This window comes from Salvelinus sp. IW2-2015, linkage group LG1, assembly GCF_002910315.2.
Source record: "Salvelinus sp. IW2-2015 linkage group LG1, ASM291031v2, whole genome shotgun sequence".
Lineage (NCBI taxonomy): Eukaryota > Metazoa > Chordata > Actinopteri > Salmoniformes > Salmonidae > Salvelinus > Salvelinus sp. IW2-2015.
The window spans coordinates 30,730,181-30,752,121 of record NC_036838.1 but is presented as its reverse complement, the minus strand read 5'-3'; the positions used below and the strand labels follow the sequence as shown (position 1 = coordinate 30,752,121).

The following is a 21,941-nucleotide window of genomic DNA, read 5'->3' as shown; positions in this document are numbered from 1 at the left end:
GTCACCATGACATTGGATGTAGGTTAAAAAAAAAAAGAAATTCCCTTACGTTGATGACTTTTTGCAAATCCAATCTGTTTTCCACGTTGATTCAACCTCCTAATAATGAATGTCCTTGTTGAAATGACGTGGAAACAACGTTGATTCAACCTCCTAATAATGAATGTCTTTGTTGAAATGACGTGGAAACAACGTTGATTCAACCAGTTTTGCCCAGTGGGGGACATGCCATTTAGGCCTGGGCTGCATTTTGATTTATCCCTTTAATTTAACTCTGATACTTTCTCTGTGCTTTCACTCCTATCATTCTGTCACCATGCAAATGATGTAGCTTGCAATAATAGTAGAGAGCAAGTTTGGTTCACAGCTACAGTATTATGTCTATCTGGAGTGGTTTATGGGGGAATGTGAGGACTGACTCCATATTATTGCCGTGTCATTTCCAGTGCTCCAAGGCTTACTCCAGCCAATTCCTGGAGACCTACAATGCCCATAACATGGCAGTGGACGCAGTTAAGTGGAACCACTTCCATACCAAGGTCTTTATATCCTGCAGCTCTGATTGGACCGTYAAGATCTGGGACCACACCATCAAGTAAGTCTACTCACCATCACAATATTGTGCCCACCCGAATCAAACTATGCTGTCTCTGATATTTATTTTCACATTGGCCAGCTTAGATTAKAGGAGTAGCTAAATTCAAAAAGGTCTCGCTGTTCCAAATCTATGTCAGGCTATAATTCTGGTTTTAAAATGGCAACTCAAAAACATCAATTTGAACCCTGGGGGCTCTATTTTTGGCTGCCACTAAGGAGGCACAAGTTAGTTTCCAATTTTATGATGTAAAAACTGGTGGCCTGGCATTTTCCAGCTCCAACGTCAGGTTCGGCAGTTTACCTGTCTAACATCAGCTCGATTGCGCTGAGGTGGGAGGGGTGGCAATATCTGAGGCCTGTCCTTAAAAACAAGCACAAAATAGAAAATGTCATAATGCGCTAATTGGAAGTTTTAAGACCCAAAAAAAGCAGGTCTTAACGGTAACGCATGGATTTTGAGAGCGGATGCGCAGCCTAGCCAGCCATGACGTGCAGTGCACATGGTGATTCTCGTTTTTATAAACATAAAAAACTATTGGTTTCCCCCCATTTTGTTTCATTTGATTAAATACCAAGCATAGCCTACCCTCCCCTTAATCAAGAGTGGTTTAGCAGCATCACATAGGTTTGTCTTTGTATCCTGGCCATTAGCCAAAAGTAGCCTATGAATAAAGGGGTTTTAAATGGTCTACTGAGTGCTTCAGTTCACATACCTGCATTTCACTTGTTCAAGTAGGCATCCATCTCCATTTTCAAAGAGCGCCCCTCGCTCAATTACCAATGACACGCACTTCCAAACTATTCAGTCCTCCGGTAATGCCAAATCAATGGGCAATTTTTGGGAGAATCAGTCTCGCACTTAGGCAACGATACAATTGACAGGAGCCTAGTATTTTGTAGACGTGCAAATGTTATACGTAAAGACATTTAGGCCTACTTGTGCACACAGTGCCATGGAATGAGAAAGTGATTTATGACATCATGCTTCTGACCCAATCCTATTTAGAAATATTGTTGTTGGTTTAAAAAACAGATTGATTGTTTTTCGTTGAATTTGATTAAAAACCAAACATATTAGAAAGATTCACCTTCCATGGGTTTATGGTGAGAACGTACTGTACATGGCTCGAATGCAATTTTGTCTTCTATTTCTGGAGATGTGCAAATGTGGTCTGTAAGATTGTTCTATGATGTTTATAAAACATTACATTTGCAAGCAGTATAACGGTGAGTGGACATTCCCCCTTTTTCATTATATTGGATCTTAATCCAGCTCCTGTCAAAAGTTTGGATGTGTGTAAAACCCTCAATAGTCTAAGTTGCCTTGTCTGTATTATACGCCTACAGGGAGCAATTATGGTTCCTGGAACTGTATTTAGACATAGCCTGTTTTAAAACAAGTTGTTGTTTTGTTWTTATAAGAATTTGATTAGAATGATGCACATTTTTTTCAGGCCTTATCAATAGCCTAGTGATTTTAATCATGCATATTGACTACGTTTGGCATGTCCAGACTGTATTTACAGTTTGCCTAGCACATATATCAGTGTACAGTAAATGCTATGGCCTATGTTTAACAAATCAAATCAAAAATACATTTTCACATGCGCCGAATACAACAGGTACCTTACCGTGAAATGCAGGGGGTACATGTACCGAGTCAATGTGTGGGGGTACAGGTTACTCGAGGTAATTGAGGTAGTACAGTATGTACTGTAGGTAGGGGTAAAGTGACTATGCATAGATAATAAACAGCGAGTAGCAGCAGCGTATAAAAGGGGGTCAATGCAAATAGTCCGGATAGCCATGTGATTAACTGTTTAGCAGTGTACACTGAAAAAAATATAAACGCCACATGTAACAATTTCACAGATTTTACTGAGTTACAGTTCATAATGGAAATCAGCCAATTGAAATAAATTCATTAGGCCCTAATATATGGATTTCACGTGACTGGGAATACAGATATACAGTACCAGTCAAAAGTTTGGACACCTACTCATTCAAGGGTTTTTATTTATTTTTACTATTTTCTACATTGTAGAAAACAAAATATATTTTATACTTGAGATTCTTCAAAGTAGCCACCCTTTGCTTTGATGACAGCTTTGCACACTCTTGGCATTCTCTCAACCAGCTTCACGAGGTTGTCACCTGGAATGCATTTCAATTAACAGGTGTGTCTTGTTAATGCGTTTAAAATCAAATCAAATCAAATTGTATTAGTCAAATGCGCCAAATACCAAAGGTGTAGACCTTACAGTGAAATGCTTACTTAAAGGCCCTAACCAACAATGCAGTTAAAAAAATATGAATAAGTACAAGTAATTAAAGAGTAGCAGGAAAAGAACAAAAGTGAGACTATATACATGGGGGTACCGGTACAGAGTCAATGGGCGTGGGCACCGGTTAGTCGTTGTAATTGAGTGTGGGCGGTGAAAGGTTTAGAAGGAGGTAGAGTTATTAAAGTGACTATGCATAGAAAATAACAGTGGGGGGGGGGTGGGGGGGGATGCAATGCAAATATTCTGGGTAGCCATTTGATTAGATGTTCAGGAGTCTTATGGCTTGAGGGAAGAGGCTGTTTAGAAGCTTCTTGAACCTAGACTTGGCACTTGCCGTGCGGTAGCAGAGAGAGCAGTCTATGACTAGGGTGGCTGTAGTCTTTGACAATTTTTAGGGCCTTTCTCTGACACCGCCTGGTATAGAGGTCCTGGATGGCAGAAAGCTTGGCCCCAGTGATGTACTGGGCTGTAGTGCCTTGCGGCCGGAACCCGAGCAGTTGCCATACCAGGCAGTGATGCAACCAATCAGGATGCTCTCGATGGTGCAGCTGTAGAACCTTTTGAGGATCTGAGGACCCATGCCAAATCTTTTCAGTTTCCTGAGGGGGAATAGGTTTTGTCGTGCCCTCTTCATGACTGTCTTGGTGTGCTTGGACCATGATAGTTTGTTGGTTATGTGGACACCAAGGAACTTGAAGCTCTCAACCTGCTCCAATACAGCCCCGTCGATGAGAATGGGGGCGTGCTTGGTCCTCCTTTTCCTGTAGTCCACAATCATCTCCTTTGTCTTGATCACGTTGAGGGAGAGGTTGTTGTCCTGGCATCACACTGCCAGGTCTCTGACCTCCCTATAGGCTGCCTCGTCGTTGTCTGTGATCAGGCTGTTGTGTCATTGGTAAACTTAATGATGATGTTGGAGTCGTGCCTGGCTGTGCAGTCATGAGTGAACAGGGAGTACAGGAGGGGACTGAGCACACACCCCTGAGAGGCCCCTGTGTTGAGGATCAGCGTTGCGGATGTTTTGTTACCTACCCTTACCACCTGAGGGCGGCCCGTCAGGAAGTCCAGGATCCAGTTGCAGACGGAGGTGTTTAGTCCCAGGGTCCTTAGCATATTGATGAGCTTTGACGGCACTATGATGTTGAACGCTGAGCTGTAGTCAATGAATAGCATTCTCACATAGGTGTTCCTTTTGTCCAGGTGGGAAAGGGCAGTGTGGAGTGCATTAGAGATGGCATCATCTGTGGATCTGTTAGGACGGTATGCAAATTGGAGTGGGTCTAGGGTTTCTGGGATAATGGTGTTGATGTGAGCCATGACCAGCCTTTCAAAGCACTTCCTGGCTACAGACGTGAGTGCTAAGGGTTGGTAGTCATTTAGGCAGGTTACCATAGGGACATGGTGGTCTTCTTAAAACATGTTGGTATTACAGACTCGGACAGGGAGAGGTTGAAAATGTTAGTGAAAACACTTGCCAGTTAGTCAGTGCATGCTCGCAGTACACGTCCTGGTAATCCATCTGGCCCTGCGGCCTTGTGAATGTTGACCTGTTAAAGGTCTTACTCACATCGGCTGCGGAGAGCGTGATCACACAGTCGTCCGGAACAGCTGGTACTCTCATGCATGTTTCAGTGTAATTTGCCTCGAAGCGAGCATAGAAGTAGTTTAGCTCGTCTGGTAGGCTCATGTCACTGGGCAGCTCTCGGCTGTGCTTCCCTTTGTAGTCTGTAATGGTTTGCAAGCCCTGCCACATCCGATGAGCGTCAGAGCCGGTGTAGTACAATTCGATCTTAGTCCTGTATTGACGCTTTGCCTGTTTGATGGTTCGTGGGAGGACATAGCGGGATTTCTTATAAGCTTCCGGGTTAGAGTCCCGCTCCTTGAAAGCGGTAGCTCTAGCCTTTAGCTCAGTGCGGATGTTGCCTGTAATCCATGGCTTCTGGTTGGGCTATGTACGTATAGTCACTGTGGGGACGACGTCATCGATRCACTTATTGATGAAGCCAATGACTGGTGTACTTCTCAATGCCATCGGAAGAATCCCGGAACATATTCCAGTCTATGCTACCTAGTCCTGTAGCATAGCATCTGCTTCATCTGACCACTTTTTTATTGACCAAGTCACTGGTGTTCCTGCTTTAATTTTTGCTTGTAAGCAGAAATCAGGAGGATATAATTATGGTCAGATTTGCCAAATGGAGGGTGAGGGAGAGCTTTGTACACGTCTCTGTGTGTGGAGTAAAGGTGGTCTATAGTTTTTTTTTTAGCACATTTAACATGCTGATAGAAATTTGGTAAAACGGATTTAAGTTTCCCTGCATTAAAGTCCCCGGCCACTAGGAGTGCTGCCTCTGGATGAGCGTTTTCATGTTTGCTTATGGCGGAATACAGCTCATTGAGTGTGTCCTCAGTGCCAGCATCGGTCTGTGGTGGTATGTAGACAGCTATGAAAAATACATATGAAATCTCTCTAGGTAGATAGTGTGGTCAGCTTATCATGGGATACTCTACCTCAGGCGAGCAAAACCTAGAGACTTCCTTGGATATCGTGCACCAGCTGTTGTTTACAAATATACAAAGTCCGCCCCCCCTTGTCTTACCAGACGCCACTGTTCTATCCTGCCGATACAGCGTATAACCAGCCAGCTGTATGTTGATAATGTCGTCGTTTAGCCACGACTCCGTGAAGCATAAGATATTACAGTTTTTAATGTCCCGTTGGTAGTTTAATCTTCCTCGTAGGTCATCAAATTTAATTTTCCAATGATTGCATGTTAGCTAGTAGAACGGAAGGCAGTGTGGGTTTATTCGATCGCATATGAATTCTCAGAAGGCAGCCCGACCTCCGTCCTCTTTTTCTCCTTCTTCCTGTTCCCAGGAAAGCAGTATGTCCTTCACGTCGGGCTCGTTGGACTCGTTAAAGGGGGAAAAAATCTTCTGCCAGTTTGTGGCGAGTAATCGCTGTTCTGATGTCCAGAAGTTATTTTCGGTCGTAAGAGACGGTAGCAGCAACATTATGTACAGAATAAGTGAACAAATAAGTTACAAACAACGCAAAAAAAATTACAAAAAAACACAGTTGGTTAGGAGCACGTAAAACATCAGCCATCTTCTCCGGCGCCATGAGCCAATCAGTTGTGTTGGGACAAGGTAGGGGTGGAATAGCCCTATTTGGTAAAAAAACAAGTCCATATTATGGCAAGAACAGCTCAAATAAGCAAAGAGCAACGACAGTCCATCATTTCTGTAAGGCATGAAGGTCAGTCAATCTGGAAAATGTCAAAAACTTTGAAAGTTACTTCAAGTGCAGTCGCAAAAACCATCAAGCACTATGATGAAACTGGCTCTCATGAGGACTGCCACAGGAAAGGAAGACCCATTATTACCTCTGCTGAAGAGGATAAGTTCATTAGAGTTAACCGCACCTCAGAAATTGCAGCCCAAATAAGTTCTTCACAGAGTTCAAGTAACAGACACATCTCAACATCAACTGTTCAGAGGAGATTGCGTGAATCAGGCCTTCATGGTCGAATTGCTGCAAAGAAACCACTACTAAAGGACACCGATAAGAAGAAGAGACTTGTTTGGGCCAAGAAACACGATCAATGGACATTAGACCAGTGGACATCTATCCTTTGGTCCAAATTTGAGATTTTTGGTTCCAACCGCAGTGTCTTTGTGAGACGCAGTGTAGGTGAACAAATGATCTCCGCAGGTGTGGTTCCCTCCGTGAAGCATGGAGGAGGAGGTGTGATGGTGTGGGGGTGCTTTGCTGGTGACACTGTCAGTGATTTATTTAGAGGCACACTTAACCAGCATGGCTATCACAGCATTCTGCAGCGATACGCCATCCTGCCTGGTTTGTGCTTAGTGAGACTATCATTTGTTTTTCAACAGGACAATGACCCAAAACACACCTCCAGGTTGTGTAAGGGCTATTTGACCAAGGAGAGTGATGGAGTGCTGCTTCAGATGGCCTGGCCTCCACAGTCACTCGACCTCAACCCAGTTTAGATGGTTTGTGATGAGTTGGACCGCAGAGTGAAGGAAAAGCAGCCAAAAAGTGCTCAGCATATGTGGGAACTCCTTCAAGACTGATGGAAAAGCATTCCAGGTGAAGCTGGTTGAGAGAATGCCAAGATTGTGCAAAGCTGCCATCAAGGCAAAGGCTGGCTACTTTGAAGAATATAAMAAATATTTTTTTGTTACAACATGATTCCATATGTGTTATTTCATAGTGTTGATGTCTTCACTATTATTCTACAATGTAGCAAATAGTAAACATAAAGAAAAACCTTTGAATGAGTAGGTGTGTCCAAACTTTTGACTGGTACTGTATTTATATACTGTTTCCTGATCTTTGTTATATCCCTCATATATAGGACAGACACTTCAGAACAAACATCCTTTAGATTTTTTKGGGGGGACTATCTGTTGTTCCATGCAGTGAATCTGTTATTTAATGCGTTTGTATGGGCTATTAGCAGTAAGGCCAAATAACACTTTTCATAAAATATTTTTTTAATGTATTTTTTTGATACTTCAAGGGGTCTTAAAATTCTAAATCAATTAGCAAAATGATCCTTGGTATGACCTTCTTAAAATAATTCCATACAGCTTAGTAGATATTTATCTTTCAAAATACATATATTGAAATATATATTTCTTCCCGTATGGGTTTAGTCATGGAACATTGCGTTAGGTTTGTTAAAATAGAACCCTGGGTCTTATTTCAACTTTCACCCAACCATTATATGATACTACAAATTGTGAAAACTATTCCAAGATTTTCAACCATATCCATCACTTTTCTCACCCCCTTTCTGGAAACAATGTAATTTGCCTGCCAGATTATTTGACAAATCCAATTAGATATTTATATAAAATATAATTTCATACTGAACAATAATCGTAATTATCTAATCGCTTTCCATGAAGTCCACGTTTATGGCTAGCATTTTGCTACACCACAAGCATTTTGCTACACCCGCGATAACAGCTGCTAAACACGCGTATGTAACCAATAMATTTTGATTTRATTTTGGCTATAAACAGAACTACCAGCAGAGGGCTTGAACACATCGAAACACACGCATGTTCAGTGATTTTCAACTGGTTCTCAACTGACCTCAGTGTTATCAAGACTGTTCATTATGTTGATCATTACCACTGAGATATTGACTGTGCCTGCTTTGGTCTTTTGTGTTAGGGCAGACTGTTGGTGTTATAGTACTTGTATGTATCACTACACAATCATTAGTTTAGCACCTATCTCCGACCTGCCATTGAACCCACCAATGATATCACATCTTTAATCAAGTTGAAAGGGGTTTGACAACAACAGAATACTTTTTCAGAAATTGATTCTACATTGTTTAGGGAGCATGGTGAAGGAGCCACTTATTTAGTTCAGCAGTAGTTGAACAGTAGTCCCTCTGCACACTTAAATGGTCATTTGAATAATAATCAATCATGTGGATTGGTTAGGTCGGAACTACTTTTTCCTGTTGATACAAGCCCTGGTAACTCCATCTYTCAGAATGGGTTGTGAGTGATGAGTCATGCGTCTCAGATAAGATCTAGCCTGAGTCACAAAATGTCAGAAGTAGTGTTACAGATTTCTCTGCCGGTTACAGAAATCAGGACTTCAGCCTGGCAGCCTGTGATAAACTAATAATATCATTCAGCTTACCCCGCACTCTCTTGACATCCTAGCTTCTTTCAGTGGCTTCATGTGCTATCTGTCTGTTTATCCACATAGAATAACTCTCTCTCTAGTCTATGGACTGGCTGCACCACTTTTTGATTGACAAAATACAAGCGTTTGGCTGCACCTGCAAATCTGTGTACGCAACCAATAAACTTTGATTTCTAACCTATTTTGTATCTTAGTAAACAGAAATGATTTAGAGTAAATGTGTTCTTTAACTACCTGATACCACTTTGGAATCAGTGTGACCCAATCTGTTTTGTTCTCATTTAATGAAGAATCACTCCAAAGATATTTTGGATTGATTTTATTTAACCAGGCAAGTCATTTAAGAACACATTTTTATTTTGAATGTCAGCCTACCGGGGAACAGTGGGTTAACTGCCTTGTTCAGTGGCAGAACAACAGATTTTTTACCTTGTCAGGTCGGGGATTTGATCCAGCAACCTTTTGATTAGTGGCCCAACACTCTACCACTAGGCTATCTGCCGATATGGAATTGACCAGGTTCTATTTTCCACATGCCTTTAGCGCTACTTATCTGCCTGCCTGCACCTCAAAAGACTGAGGACAAACATTTCAAACCATTGTATTGTTCCTACAGTTCACAAAGCAGTCTCACCATTGGGAGCAATAACAGTCACTGTTCATGTCTCCTTCCTTTTCTTTGGAAAGAATGGAATATAAGATACTGCAGTTCACGCACTTTCTAACTTATCATCCTGGATCCCATTCCCCGCTCTGGCTCATCTCTCTAGACGCTGAAGACCTCACAGGAGGACTATAATACACTGACAGGAAGGAGAGGATATCTTTGGTGGGATAAGAGGAGGGCGCAGGTTGCATTTACTCATCTGCTCGACCTAATGGAGTCTATGTAGCCTGAAGAGGTGCTATTGATTTTTATTTTCAAGCCCTCTCTCTCTCTTTCTTTTTCTCTCTCGGGAAGAGTAATGTCTGTCTTCGTCTTTTTCACTCTTTACTCTAACTTTTTACTTGAACTTATGATGAACAAGTAATGTGACCTGCTTTTACAAAAGTTTAGAGAAGGTGTCTATGATGTCTTGTTTTCTGCTATCTTTAAGGTAAATAAAGTAATCTTGACTTTATAGTATTAGTATTTGTATCCATTACGGAGTCCTTATACTTCAGTGTCCATGTCTCTCTAGGACCCCAATGTTCACCTTTGACCTGAACGCCTCTGTGGGAGATGTGGCATGGTCTCCTTACTCCTCCACTGTCTTCGCTGCAGTCACCACTGATGGCAAGGTATGTAACCAAATAGAGGCAAAGAGACCAAGGCATGTCCTCTAACTCAAAAGTTGTTTTTATGAAACTCCATCAAGGCCAATGTAGTCAAAACGTTGTTAACTAGCAAAAGCTTAAATAACTTTTTTGAGGAGCAGCAAACGGTGAATGGACATTAATGTCTGTCTGTCTATCTTAATTTCTTTCGAAAAATATGTTTAACACAATGACTCTTATATGGCTAAGAGGTAACAACCAACTTATATTACAAGGGTATCCCCTACTGAAGACATCAAAAAGAAAGAAATCAATAAGCATTGCCAATGCAGGTTTGATGGAGTCCGTCCCAGAGTCATTTGTACTACAGCACTCTCCAAGTATTTTGTTCTGTTTATCTCGGTGTCTGTTGTTAGCGCGCCAGCCAGCTGTTGTCGTTGGTCTACTGACGTGATTGGTCTTCAGTGGCTTGGCCGGTCCATTGATGCAGGAGTAGCTGTGGAGGTTGTCATCTCTCTGGCCTGCCTGGGAGTTCATCACATATTCCTGTCTCTCTCTCTGTCTTTCTGTCTCTCTGTCTCTCTTTCTATTTCGCCTGTCATGTGAAATTAAGGAAATTAGTGCTGATGAACAATGTGACGAAGCGCTATGAACCATCTGCTCTGTCACTTTGTCTGCAAACAGACAGATTAGAAAACTCTGCGGTGTGCATGGTGTCTGATATGGCTGAAAACTGAGTCCTGTACTCCAGGGGTTTGGGCCTCCCCAGTCCCCCACAGACAGGGAATGATATGGTTCACTGATAAAGACAGTCAAAAGGATGCAATAGCCTACATAAAAAATCTGGGCTAATTCACAAAACATGTATCCAGAAAATACTCAACACAAACACAACAATAGCCTCAATAATGGCAAATAATTACTGAAATCCAGTTACCTCAACATTTGCTGGATAAATAGTTACTGTAGAAATGGAAAAGGCCATATTCACGTAACCAAAGAGATACCTTCCATTAACACTATACGTTTATCTCATTCTCAGCAATGCCAAATGAAATACATTAACAGTCATAACAACACAATTATTATTGAAAGGAATTACACTCATTTATATTCCCTAGATTCAACGATAAAGAAGAATAGAGACTTCCCAATTGTATGATATTACCAGTTATTTACCTGTTTTGTATCTAATCCAGTTCCTAGCTGCTAGAAAACTTTGTATGGCATAGCCTAGATTTTGTTTTTCAAGCAGTTCCACAGCAACATCAGTTTCTAAGGAGACCAGAATATTAAGTATTCTTGGTTAAGGTTGAAACTGTCAAAATACAACCATTCGTTTTTTGTCTTATACAGTACCACTTGTCTAATGACTGCTACAATTTGTATCATTTGGATTATATTTACAGTCATTCATAGTTGTCTCATTGAGATGAAAAATCCCTATTATAAGTGATAGCAAGCCTAGAGGTCAACGGCACCCCTTCTTCAGAATGTCACCGCTGGCTGTGTGGACTGCTTGCTTCGTCACTCCCGCTAATGACCAAAATACTCCCTCTACACTGTGATGTGGTATTTGTTGTTATTGTGTGTGTGTGTGTGTGTGTGTGTGTGTGTGTGTGTGTGTGTGTGTGTGTGTGTGTGTGTGTGTGTGTGTGTGTGTGTGTGTGTGGTGTGTTGTGTGTGTTGAATGTATTTACTGGATGAATGGACCAATCTGCAGCGATGCTAAATGTCAGGAGAGGCAAGCTTTTCCTGTCAGGGTCATTTGAATAACAAGACACCACGCACACACACACACACACTCTCTCAGTGTTGCGCAAACACTGGTACGTACACCAGATGGTCCGAGTTGCATCCCCACTGAGAATCTCTCTCTCTTGCCTTGCTGATTTGGTTTGTCACTCAGAGGTTCCCAGCTGGAATAGATGAGGATGGAACAACATGCGCAACTCAATTTATTTAGAGAATATCTCATATATTCTTCTATAAAAAACAGTATGAGTCAGCTTTCACACTCATTCCAAAAGGCAGCCGGTTCAACCATATTTCTGTTCTCCACCATCCCACATTGTATTGCTTTTCAGGTTTGACCAAATGACTCCCCTTGCATTTGCATGCGATAATCTCCCGAACTTTCTATATATTTGTTACTTTTTTTCCTCAGGTTCATACCTTTGACCTTAGCATCAACAAATATGAGGCCATCTGCCAGCAGCCGGTGGTGGCCAAGAAAAAGACTAAGCTGACTCACATTGAGTTTAACCCCGTCTACCCCATCATCATCGTGGGAGACGACCGAGGATATGTCACCAGCCTCAAGCTCTCGCCTAACCTGCGCAAAAAACCCAAGGTAAGAGCCTAAAGAGCCCAGCAGCGCTGGAGCTGTGTCAGCAACTCTTAGCATGGTAATTTGGTATGTTAAAAAAGCAGCCTTTCTTTGTTGGAATGGTGTGAGCGTACCCCAACGAGAGAATGGTCTAGGTGTGTACCAGTCATTTAAAAACATGAATTTAAGTAAACCGTTGATTGGCCAGCTCATCCTCCATGAGGAAATAGCAGGCTTTTTTAAAACAGTTTGTTTGAGATATTGAGATACAAGTTTGAGGTTTTTGAAGTGTTTTGTTTCTCTAATTTATGCTTTGGCCACAAATACAGGTATATTGTGAGTCAATAACATTATTTGGGTATATGTTAACAGAATATTAACTTTTAAAAGTGAGATTTTCACTGGACAGTTAGTTTAACAATCAAGTGCTAGTTTACCAAGGATACTTTTATGTGTTGCGTTAACAGGAGGCCATGGCACCCTATTGCCTATATTAGTATTTTGGACCAAAAGTAGTGCAGTATATATGGGAATAGGGTGCCATTCAGGATACTTTAGCTCTTTAGACCCATTTTCAGAAAGAAAAGCTAGCTCACAGTGCTACTGATGATTAAAAAACGATTAGATAAGCAGTGCTCTAATGATGAGCAGTAGTTCAGTGTTTACTGATTTCAACAAAGCGAGATGAGAGTTTTTTTCCCTCCTTGGAAACAAGAAGATGCCGTTTCTTCACTTCCTGATGACGTGACCTCACTGGGCCGGCCATCGATCGGGGACTAAATTGTTCATTGCCAGCCGCTGCGGAGCTTATTGAAAGTATCACTCAATTGTACATTTATGTGAGCCGGCCCTTGTCACATGCAGTTCTCATAAAGGAAAAAACTCATTTATAATCATTGGTGTGTCTAGCTGCCAAAAAACACCATTGATTGAAGGCCTTTGTGCATTTGTTTATTTTCACCTCTAGAGGCTCAAGCGAAAATGGATTGAGTGATATTTTATTACAGTATCGGATTGTTTGTGGCAGATATCCATTTGAGGGCAGAGCGTTCGGTCTTTTTAGGTGCTCATGTTCATTTTCATACTCTCCGTATTAATTATTTGATAGTTGAGTAAGGCCACATATTTTCCAGTCACTTATAATTTCATGTCATGCTGACGCATGGCCTTTCTTCAAGGAACACACTTGTTTGCATCTCAGTGCTACAATGAGACAGCAAAATGACTTCCAAAGCCAAATGCTTCTAATTGGCATCAACAATGCTCCGATAGAAGAGCAGAGTATACTAAATGATAAATCACATTTCAGGGGGCGCGCGGTTATCGTGACAAAAATGGTCAAAGATGATTCACTTCCTTCGTAGCTTAAAAGGACTACACTCTGCTAGCGTCATTRGTGTACTACTTGTACATTCTGTGCTTTCATTTGAGTGGGGAAACTTTACTATTCACCTGTGGCTGTATCCCACTCTAGATATGTATCTGGCCTTTGCATTATTCATACAGGTTTGTTGTTGTTCTACACAGCTGGGAACAGATCAAATGATTCATCATCAGCAATGCCCACACCCAACGCATAATGCAATAAATAACACTGTCATGTTGGCTCTGCTACTCTCTCCTCTAGGCCCCGACACACACACACACACCTCTTTTTTCCCCCTCCTCTCTTTACGCTAAGTGCTTACACATAGGCCTTTGTACAATGTAAACAGTTGATTGAATCACGTGTATAGTATGTGTGGTTCAACATGGGACTACCGCTCTCTCTCCCCCACTCTGTCCAATTAGCTTTGGTTGTTTGTTTGTTCATCTGTTTAATTAGATAATCAGTTTCTAAATGATTGTTGTACTGTGGTGAGAATATATATATTCTCCGTTTCAGTTCTTGTTCCCTCTTGAGGGCTCCGCTGAAGAACATGGGGGTTGGGGTCCGGGCAATTCACGGGAGTAAAACCAATTTGACACGGGAGCCTTCAGCTGTTCCCATCTCATTAGTCACACTCCCGTTGTACCCTCTGATAGTGGTGGCTAATGAGGTGTGGTGTTTATAATCACTGTGCGCTCAGTAACCACAGGCCAAGAGAAGGAGTCTCTGACATAAAGGACAACACGGACATCAGACGTCAAGTCACGGATATTAATTACACTCATTTTGGGGGTTAGCCGCGGCTGTAGTTCCGGTACACGTCAGAGCATTTAACAGTTGGACTCTGATGTTTCTCAGTGACTAAATKAATCATTAATGGGAATTGTTGGTGTTGATGAGACCCGAGTTCTAAGCCAAGTTATATAGTTGAGGGCAAACATTTGTCTGTCCAACTCCATTCCCAGCACAGCACCCTCCAGATGTTTATTTAGGAGCATTGTGACAACCAGCCTCTCCCCTCCTTCTCCCGTGGCTGTCCAAAGTCACTGACAGTGAAAAAAGACAAAGCCTGCCCAAAACTCAATCTGTTGCCCCAGGACACAGCAGAGCCATCTCTTCCTTTGTCCACTGGCACACCAATGAACCTGTAATGTGTATTCACGGTTACCACCTTCACAACGTTGCAGATAGACATGCAATGTATAGCCTAGAGCTGACATAATACACAGCCTAGCCTATCATCAATGACTGAGATCCATGTAACTTCTACTCCAGCGATTCTCAACTGGTGAACACAAATTTGGGTTGAGGGAGGTTTTGAATGTGTCTGAGTTAAAAAGAATATATATATATATATAGTATATACAGTACCAGTGAAAAGTTTGGACACACCTACTCATTCCATGGTTTTTATTTTTACTATTTTCTACTTTGTAGAATAATAGTGAAGACATGAAAACTATGAAATAACACATATAGAATCATGTAGTAAAGTGTTAAACAAATCAAAATACATTTATATTTGAGATTCTTCAAAGTAGCCACCTTTGCCTTGATGACAGCTTTGCACACTCTTGGCATTCTCTCAACCAGCTTCATGAGGTAGTCACCTGGAATGCATTTCAATTAACAGGTCTGCCTTGTTAAAAGTTCATTTGTGTGATTTCTTTCCTTCTTAATGCGTTTGAGCGAATCAGTTGTGTTGTGACAAGGTAGGGGTGGTATACAAAAGATAGCCCTATTTGGTAAAAGACCAAGTCCATATTATGGCAAGAACAGCTTAAATAAGCAAAGAGAAATGACAGTCCATCATTACTTTAAGACGTGAAGGTCAGTCAATCCGGAAAATGTCAAGAACTTTGAAAGTTTGTTCAAGTGCAGTTGCAAAAACCAACAAGCGCTATGATGAAACTGGCTCCCATGAGGACCGCCACAGGAAAGGAAGACCCAGAGTTACCTCTGTTGCAGAGGATAAGTTCATTAGAGTTATCTACACCTCAGAAATTGCAGCCGAAATAAATGCTTCACAGAGTTCTAGTAGCAGACATCTCAACATCAACTGTTCAGATGAGACTGCGTGAATCAGGCCTTCATGGTCGAATTGCTGCAAGAAACCACTACTAAAGGACACCAATAAGAAGAAGAGACTTGCTTGGGCCAAGAAACACAAGCAATGGACAAGCAATGGTCAAATCTGACCTTTGGTCTGATGAGTCCAAATTTGAGATTTTGGTTCTAACCGCCGTGTCTTTGTGAGACGCAGAGTAGGTGAACGGATGACCTCCGCATGTGTGGTTCCCACCGTGAAGCATGGAGGAGGAGGTGTGATGGTGTGGGGGTGCTTTGCTGGTGACACTGTCAGTGATTTATTTAAAATTCAAGGCACACTTAACCAGCATGGCTACCACAGCATTCTGCAGCAATACGCCATCCCATCTGGTTTGCGCTTAGTGGGACTATCATTTGTTTTTCAACAGGACAATGACCCAAAACACACCTCTAGGCTGTGTAAGGGCTATTTGACCAAGGAGAGTGATTGAGGGCTGCATCAGATGAGCTGGCCTCCACAATCCCCCGACCTCAACCCAATTTAGATGGTTATGATTCAGTTGGACCATAGAGTGAAGGAAAAGTAGCCAACAAGTGCTCAGCATATGTGGGATCTCCTTCAAGACTGTTGGACAAGCATTCCTCATGAAGCTGGTTGAGAGAATGAGTGTGCAAAGCTGTCATCAAGGCAAAGGGTGGCTACTTTGAAGAATCTCAACTACAGTTGAAGTCGGAAGTTTACATACACCTTATCCAAATACATTTAAACTMAATTTTTCACAATTACTGACATTTAATCCAAGTAAAAATTCCCTGTTTTAGGTCAGTTAGGATCACCACTTTATTTCAAGAATTGGAAATGTCAGAATAATGTAGAGAGAATGATTTATTTCAGCTTTTATTTATTTCATCATATTCCCAGTGGGTCAGAAGTTTACATACACTCAATTAGTATTTGCTAGCATTGCCTTTCAATTGTTTAACTTGGGTCAAATGTTTCGGGTAGCCTTCCCACAAGCTTCCCACAATAAAGTGGGTGAATTTTGGCCCATTCCTCCTGACAGAGCTGGTGTAACCGAGTCAGGTTTGTAGGCCTCCTTGCTCGAACACGCTTTTTCAGTTCTGCCCACCAATTTTCTATAGGATTGAGGTCAGGGCTTTGTGATGGCCACTCCAATACCTTGACTTTGTTGTCCTTAAGCCATTTTGCCACAACTTTGGAAGTATGCTTGGGGTCATTGTCCATTTGGAAGACCCATTTGCGACCAAGCTTTAACTTCCTGACTGATGTCTTGAGATGTTGCATCAATATATCCACATCATTTTCCTACCTCGTGATGCCATCTATTTTGTGAAGTGCACCAGTCCCTCCTGCAGCAACGCACCCCCATGAAGTGATGCTGCCACCCCTGTGCTTCAYGGTTGGGATGGTGTTCTTCGGCTTGCAAGCCTCCCCCTTTTTCCGTCAAACGTAACGATGGTCATTATGGCCAAACAGTTCTATTTATGTTTCATCAGACCAGAGGACTTTTCTCCAAAAAGTACGATCTTTGTACCCATGTGCAGTTGCAAACCGTAGTCTGGCTTTTTTATGGGGGTTTTGGAGCAGTGGCTTCTTCCTTTTTGAGTGGCCTTTCAGGTTATGTTGATATAGGACTCGTTTTACTGTGGATATAGATACTTTTGTACCCGTTTCCTCCAGCATCTTCACAAGGTCCTTTGCTGTTGTTCTGGGATTGATTTGCACTTTTCGCCCCAAAGTACATTCATCTCTAGGAGACAGAACGCATCTTCTTCCTGAGCGGTATGATGGCTGTGTGGTCCCATCGTGTTTATACTTGCGTGCTATTGTTTGTACAGATGAACGTGGTACCTTCAGGTATTTGGAAATTGCTCCTAAGGATGAATCAGACTTGTGGAGGTCTACAATCTTTTTTCTGATGTCTTGGCTGATTCCTTTTGATTTTCCCATGATGTCAAGCAAAGAGGCACTGAGTTTGAAGGTAGGCCTTGAAATACATCCACAGGTACACCTCCAATTGACTCAAATGATGTCAATTAGCCTATCAGAAGCTTCTAAAGCCCTGACATAATTTTTGGGAATTTTCTGACCCACTGGAATTGTGATACAGTGAATTATGAGTGTTGGGAAAATTACCTTTTTTTCTCTATGTTTGTTTGGTCAGGGTGTGACTCGGGTGGGAAATTCTATGTTCTATATTTCTTTGTTTTTGGCCGAGTGTGGTTCCCAGTCAGAGGCAGCTGTCTATCGTTGTCTCTGATTGGGAATCATACTTAGGCAGCCTGTTTTGCCACCTTAGTTGTGGGATGTTGTCTTCGTGTATGCATGTATAGCCTTACGGAGCTTCACGTTCGTTTTTTGTTGTTTATTGTTTTGTTGGCGACATTTAAAAATAAAGAAAAATGTACGCTCACCACGCTGCACCTTGGTCCGGTCATTTTCAAGACGACGCTCGTGACACATGCACAAAATAGATGTCCTAACCGACTTGCCAGAACTATAGTTTGTTAACAAGAAATTTGTGGAGTGGTTGAAAAACAAGTTTTAATGACTCCAACCTAAGTGTATGTAAACTTCCCACTTCAACTGTATATTTTGATTTGTTTAACACTTTTTTGGTTACTACATGATTCCATATGTGTTATTTCATCGTTTTTATGTATTCACTATTATTCTACAAAATAAAGAAAAAACCTTGAATGAGTAGGTATGTCCAAACTTTTGACTGGTACTGTAAATATATGTGTATATTCGTTTTTTTAAATGAAATCGACTAAACAGTGGTGGAAAAAGTAGCCAATTGTCATTCTTGAGTAAATTTAAAGATACATTAATAGAAAGTGACCCAAGTGTCAAGCCCTGATCTGTTTCACCTGTCTTTGTGATTGTCTCCATCCCCCTCCAGGTGTCGTCCATCTTCCCCATTATCCCCTGTGTATTTATACCTGTGTTCTCTGTTTGTCTGTTGTCAGTTAGTCTTGTTTGTCAAGCTTACCAGCGTTTGTCCTGTCAGCTCCTGTCTTTTCCCAGCCTCTCTTTTTCTCGCCCTCCTTGTCCTGACCCTGAGCCTGCCTGCCGTCCTGTACCTTTGCCTCTGTTGCTATAATAAACGTTGTTACTTCGACACAGTCTGCATCTGGGTCTTACCTTATCCTGATTTCAAGTAAAAGTGAATGTCACCCAGTAAAATAGTATTTGGGTAATAGTCAAAATGTATTTGGTTTTAAATATACTTAAGTATCAAAAGTAAATGTAATTGCAAAAATATACTTAAGTATCAAAATTAAAAGTATTAATCATTGCAAATAGCATATATTAAGCAAACCAGATGGAACAATTTTCTTGTTTTTATTTATTTACGGATAGCCAGGGGCACACTCCAACACTCAGACATAATTTACAAACAAAGCATGTGTTTAGTGAAGCCGCAAAATCTGAGGCAGTAGGGATGATAAGTGCGTGAATTTGACCATTTTCCTGTCCTGCTAAGCATTGAAAATGTAATGAATAATTTGTGTGTCAGGGAAAATGTATGGAATAATAAGTACATTATTTTCTTTAGGAATGTAGTGAAGTAAAGGTAAAAGTTGTCAAAAATATAAATAGTAAAGTACATATTTTTATTTATTTTTACATATACCCCAAAAAACGATTTATTGTAGTACATTAATGTATTTTTCCTTTAGTACTTTACACCACTGTGACTAAAACCAGGAAGAACAAGTGTAGACATGATAATGATCCTATATTTTTTCACATTTAATTTAACATCTTAACAATTTTTCTTCAATCACAGTATTATTAGCAGCGATATTTAGCGGATTTGGTTGATTTTGTGATCACAAACAGTGACCTTAACATTCTTCATAAAAAATATTGGCAAAATTGAATTATTGACAATGAAAAATGTTTGACTGTTGTCATATAATTGGTACGTTTACTATCAATATAGCATCAAAAATAGTTTTCCAGCTTGCATTTTGGCAAAACATTATTCGCAATGTGAATATTGGATTGTGACTGAGACAACCTGGTTAAATTTGGGTTCCGAGGCAAAACCAATTGAGAACCAATGTTCTACAGTATATCTATCTGCATGTCCTGTAACGTTGCACCCTCCTGAACAAGCCCCTGATTTAGGAGCCTACGTGTTATATTAGTCTGCAATGCAGCACTGGGGTCTCATCTATATGCATAACCTCTCGGCATTGAGAGAAATCCTATTGAAATAGGTAGGACAAGTGCCATGATTTGAAGATCTCTGTCCCATGCATGCCGACAAGATAAGCTCCCCCTCGGTAAAAGCTTTCTAAACAAGGTTATGAATGAGATGTATTTTTTCAAGGCCAGTCAGCTATCTACTCACTGTACCACTGCCTAAATCAAGTCATCCACTACAGCATCAAGTCATCTGTAGCATTTTTGCAAAATATATTTTCGAAGATTGTGAATATTGCAGCGCTCTGTCACTGAATTTCCATAAATTCAATATTAGACCACCATGTTAAACTGCTGTGTGTGTGTGTGAAGGTCTCTGTGCTATAACACTCTGCAGCCCAGCCCTGTGTGCTTTGAGGATCCCTATAATATAGTATAGAGATGTTGTATGAGGGTTGGAGCAGGCAGCAGGAACAGGAATGGGCTGGGTGGAGAAAGATGAATCTCACTCCACTACTTATCATCTCTGCCCATTCAGCTTTCTCTCTCTCTCCCATATCTATCAGATATGATGAAATGCCTTAAACAGATAGAGGGGGCATATTTAAACAGATAGGGGAATATTTTAATAAATGCACCAATTAAGAWACTATGTCCGGTCTGCCCGCCTGTCCTCGCACTTCTACCTTGCAACTTCTAGAAACAGCATTAGTGTTTTTCAAGAGTGTTAAAGCACTCTGTGCATGACATGTACCGCAATGCATGTTGGATTGAATCATACCCTTCCTTAGTCCTTACCAGTTAGCAAGGTTGGGCAATGACCGCTGAAAATAACCAGCGCTCTCAAGTAAATAATCCAAAGGATGTTAATTCAGTTAAAGTCTCACCCCCGGATACACAGTGTTCCATCAGCTAGGTCGGTAACCATAGTGATGATCTCAGATAAGGAGGAGGTACTTGATGTCCTCCCAGGGAGAAATGATGAACCTCCAGAACAGCATGGGAGAAGTGCCAGGTGGCCACATTACCACCGGACACCATGTTGGACCGCTTCCTTTACCTCTTGTTGGCCACGTTTGAAGTCAACAATGGATGAGTTTTAACTGCCAATAACACATTCCATATTGGAAGTTGCACGCTCTGCAAGTCTGCCTTTTTCTAATTTCTTAGTCTCCGGAAAGAAAGGCTTTTATTGGATTGCATTTCTCCAGGTCTTTTATCTTGTCTTTGTTTATCATCCCTTCCTKCCCAGCTTGTTTTCAGTGTATGTTTTTCTTCATTAAGGTCAAGTTGTTTCCCCTCCGGTATTTGACATGTGTGCTACTGTGTCTCTCACCAGGAGAAGAAGGGTCAGGAGCTGCCCAAGGGGCCTGAGGTGGAGATCGCCAAGATGGAGAAGCTGCTGAGTTTACTGCGGGAGCCAGAGAACAGCAATGCTTAGAAACTATGACAACACCATGCAGGACTGTGGTCGCCCACTATTTTTACTACTGCACTCCAGTTATAAACCCACCACCATTCATGCCTTATTCCTACTGTCTTATGTCTTCTAAACCTGCGATACTAAAGCCACCGTTCCTTCCCATGTTGAAGTACAGTGCTGTCTATTGAATCTGCAATCTAGCCTACTGTTTTTCTCACTCTTGCGCTGTGCACTATACTAAACATATAGATAGTCATTGTGCAACCAGCAAAGTCTTCTTTACCTGATGCGGCAAAACCACTCAAGCTTTGGGATATATTTTTTTGTTTTGGAAAACAGAGTAGCTCAGTTTGTTTGGAAATATTCATTAAAAAATGTATCATTYCAATGTCTGGCACGTCTTGTTATTTTTGTTGTGAAGGGGAAGAGATGCTATGTCCTCGTCAGAACAAGTCACATAATAGGAGTTGTAGGAGTACTGTCCTACAACAATGTGTGGGCTGTCATTGACACTGTACCAAAGGAGGTTAGTACTGAGAGGACCACATTTTAAGAGGACAAAGCGAACAAAGCCTCTAAGCTCCTTACATAACACTTGGTATGCTTCGCTCACAGACCACTGCTATGTATGAGTGACCATGACCATGTATGAGTGACACACTCCACACAGCCCGCTGTTACCGTCAATACACACAGGCTTGTTTTTCTTCGCAAGAAAATGTCTGAAATGARAAGCATTTAGAAGCTTTGCAGA

At 41.4% G+C, this 21,941-nt stretch overlaps 1 protein-coding gene across 1 annotated transcript in view; it reads left to right on the top strand.

The window, feature by feature from the left end:
- dnai1.2 (dynein, axonemal, intermediate chain 1, paralog 2) overlaps positions 1-21,560 on the top strand; it is a 33,602-nt gene extending 12,042 nt beyond the window's left edge. Inside the window, exons 17-20 of the mRNA XM_023988592.2 lie at positions 447-595; positions 9,762-9,861; positions 12,005-12,190; positions 21,104-21,560. Coding sequence (XP_023844360.1) covers positions 447-595; positions 9,762-9,861; positions 12,005-12,190; positions 21,104-21,205 — 537 coding nt within the window. The 3' untranslated portion in view covers positions 21,206-21,560. The remainder of the gene's footprint in view (positions 1-446; positions 596-9,761; positions 9,862-12,004; positions 12,191-21,103) is intronic.
- Positions 21,561-21,941: the final 381 nt, after the last annotated feature.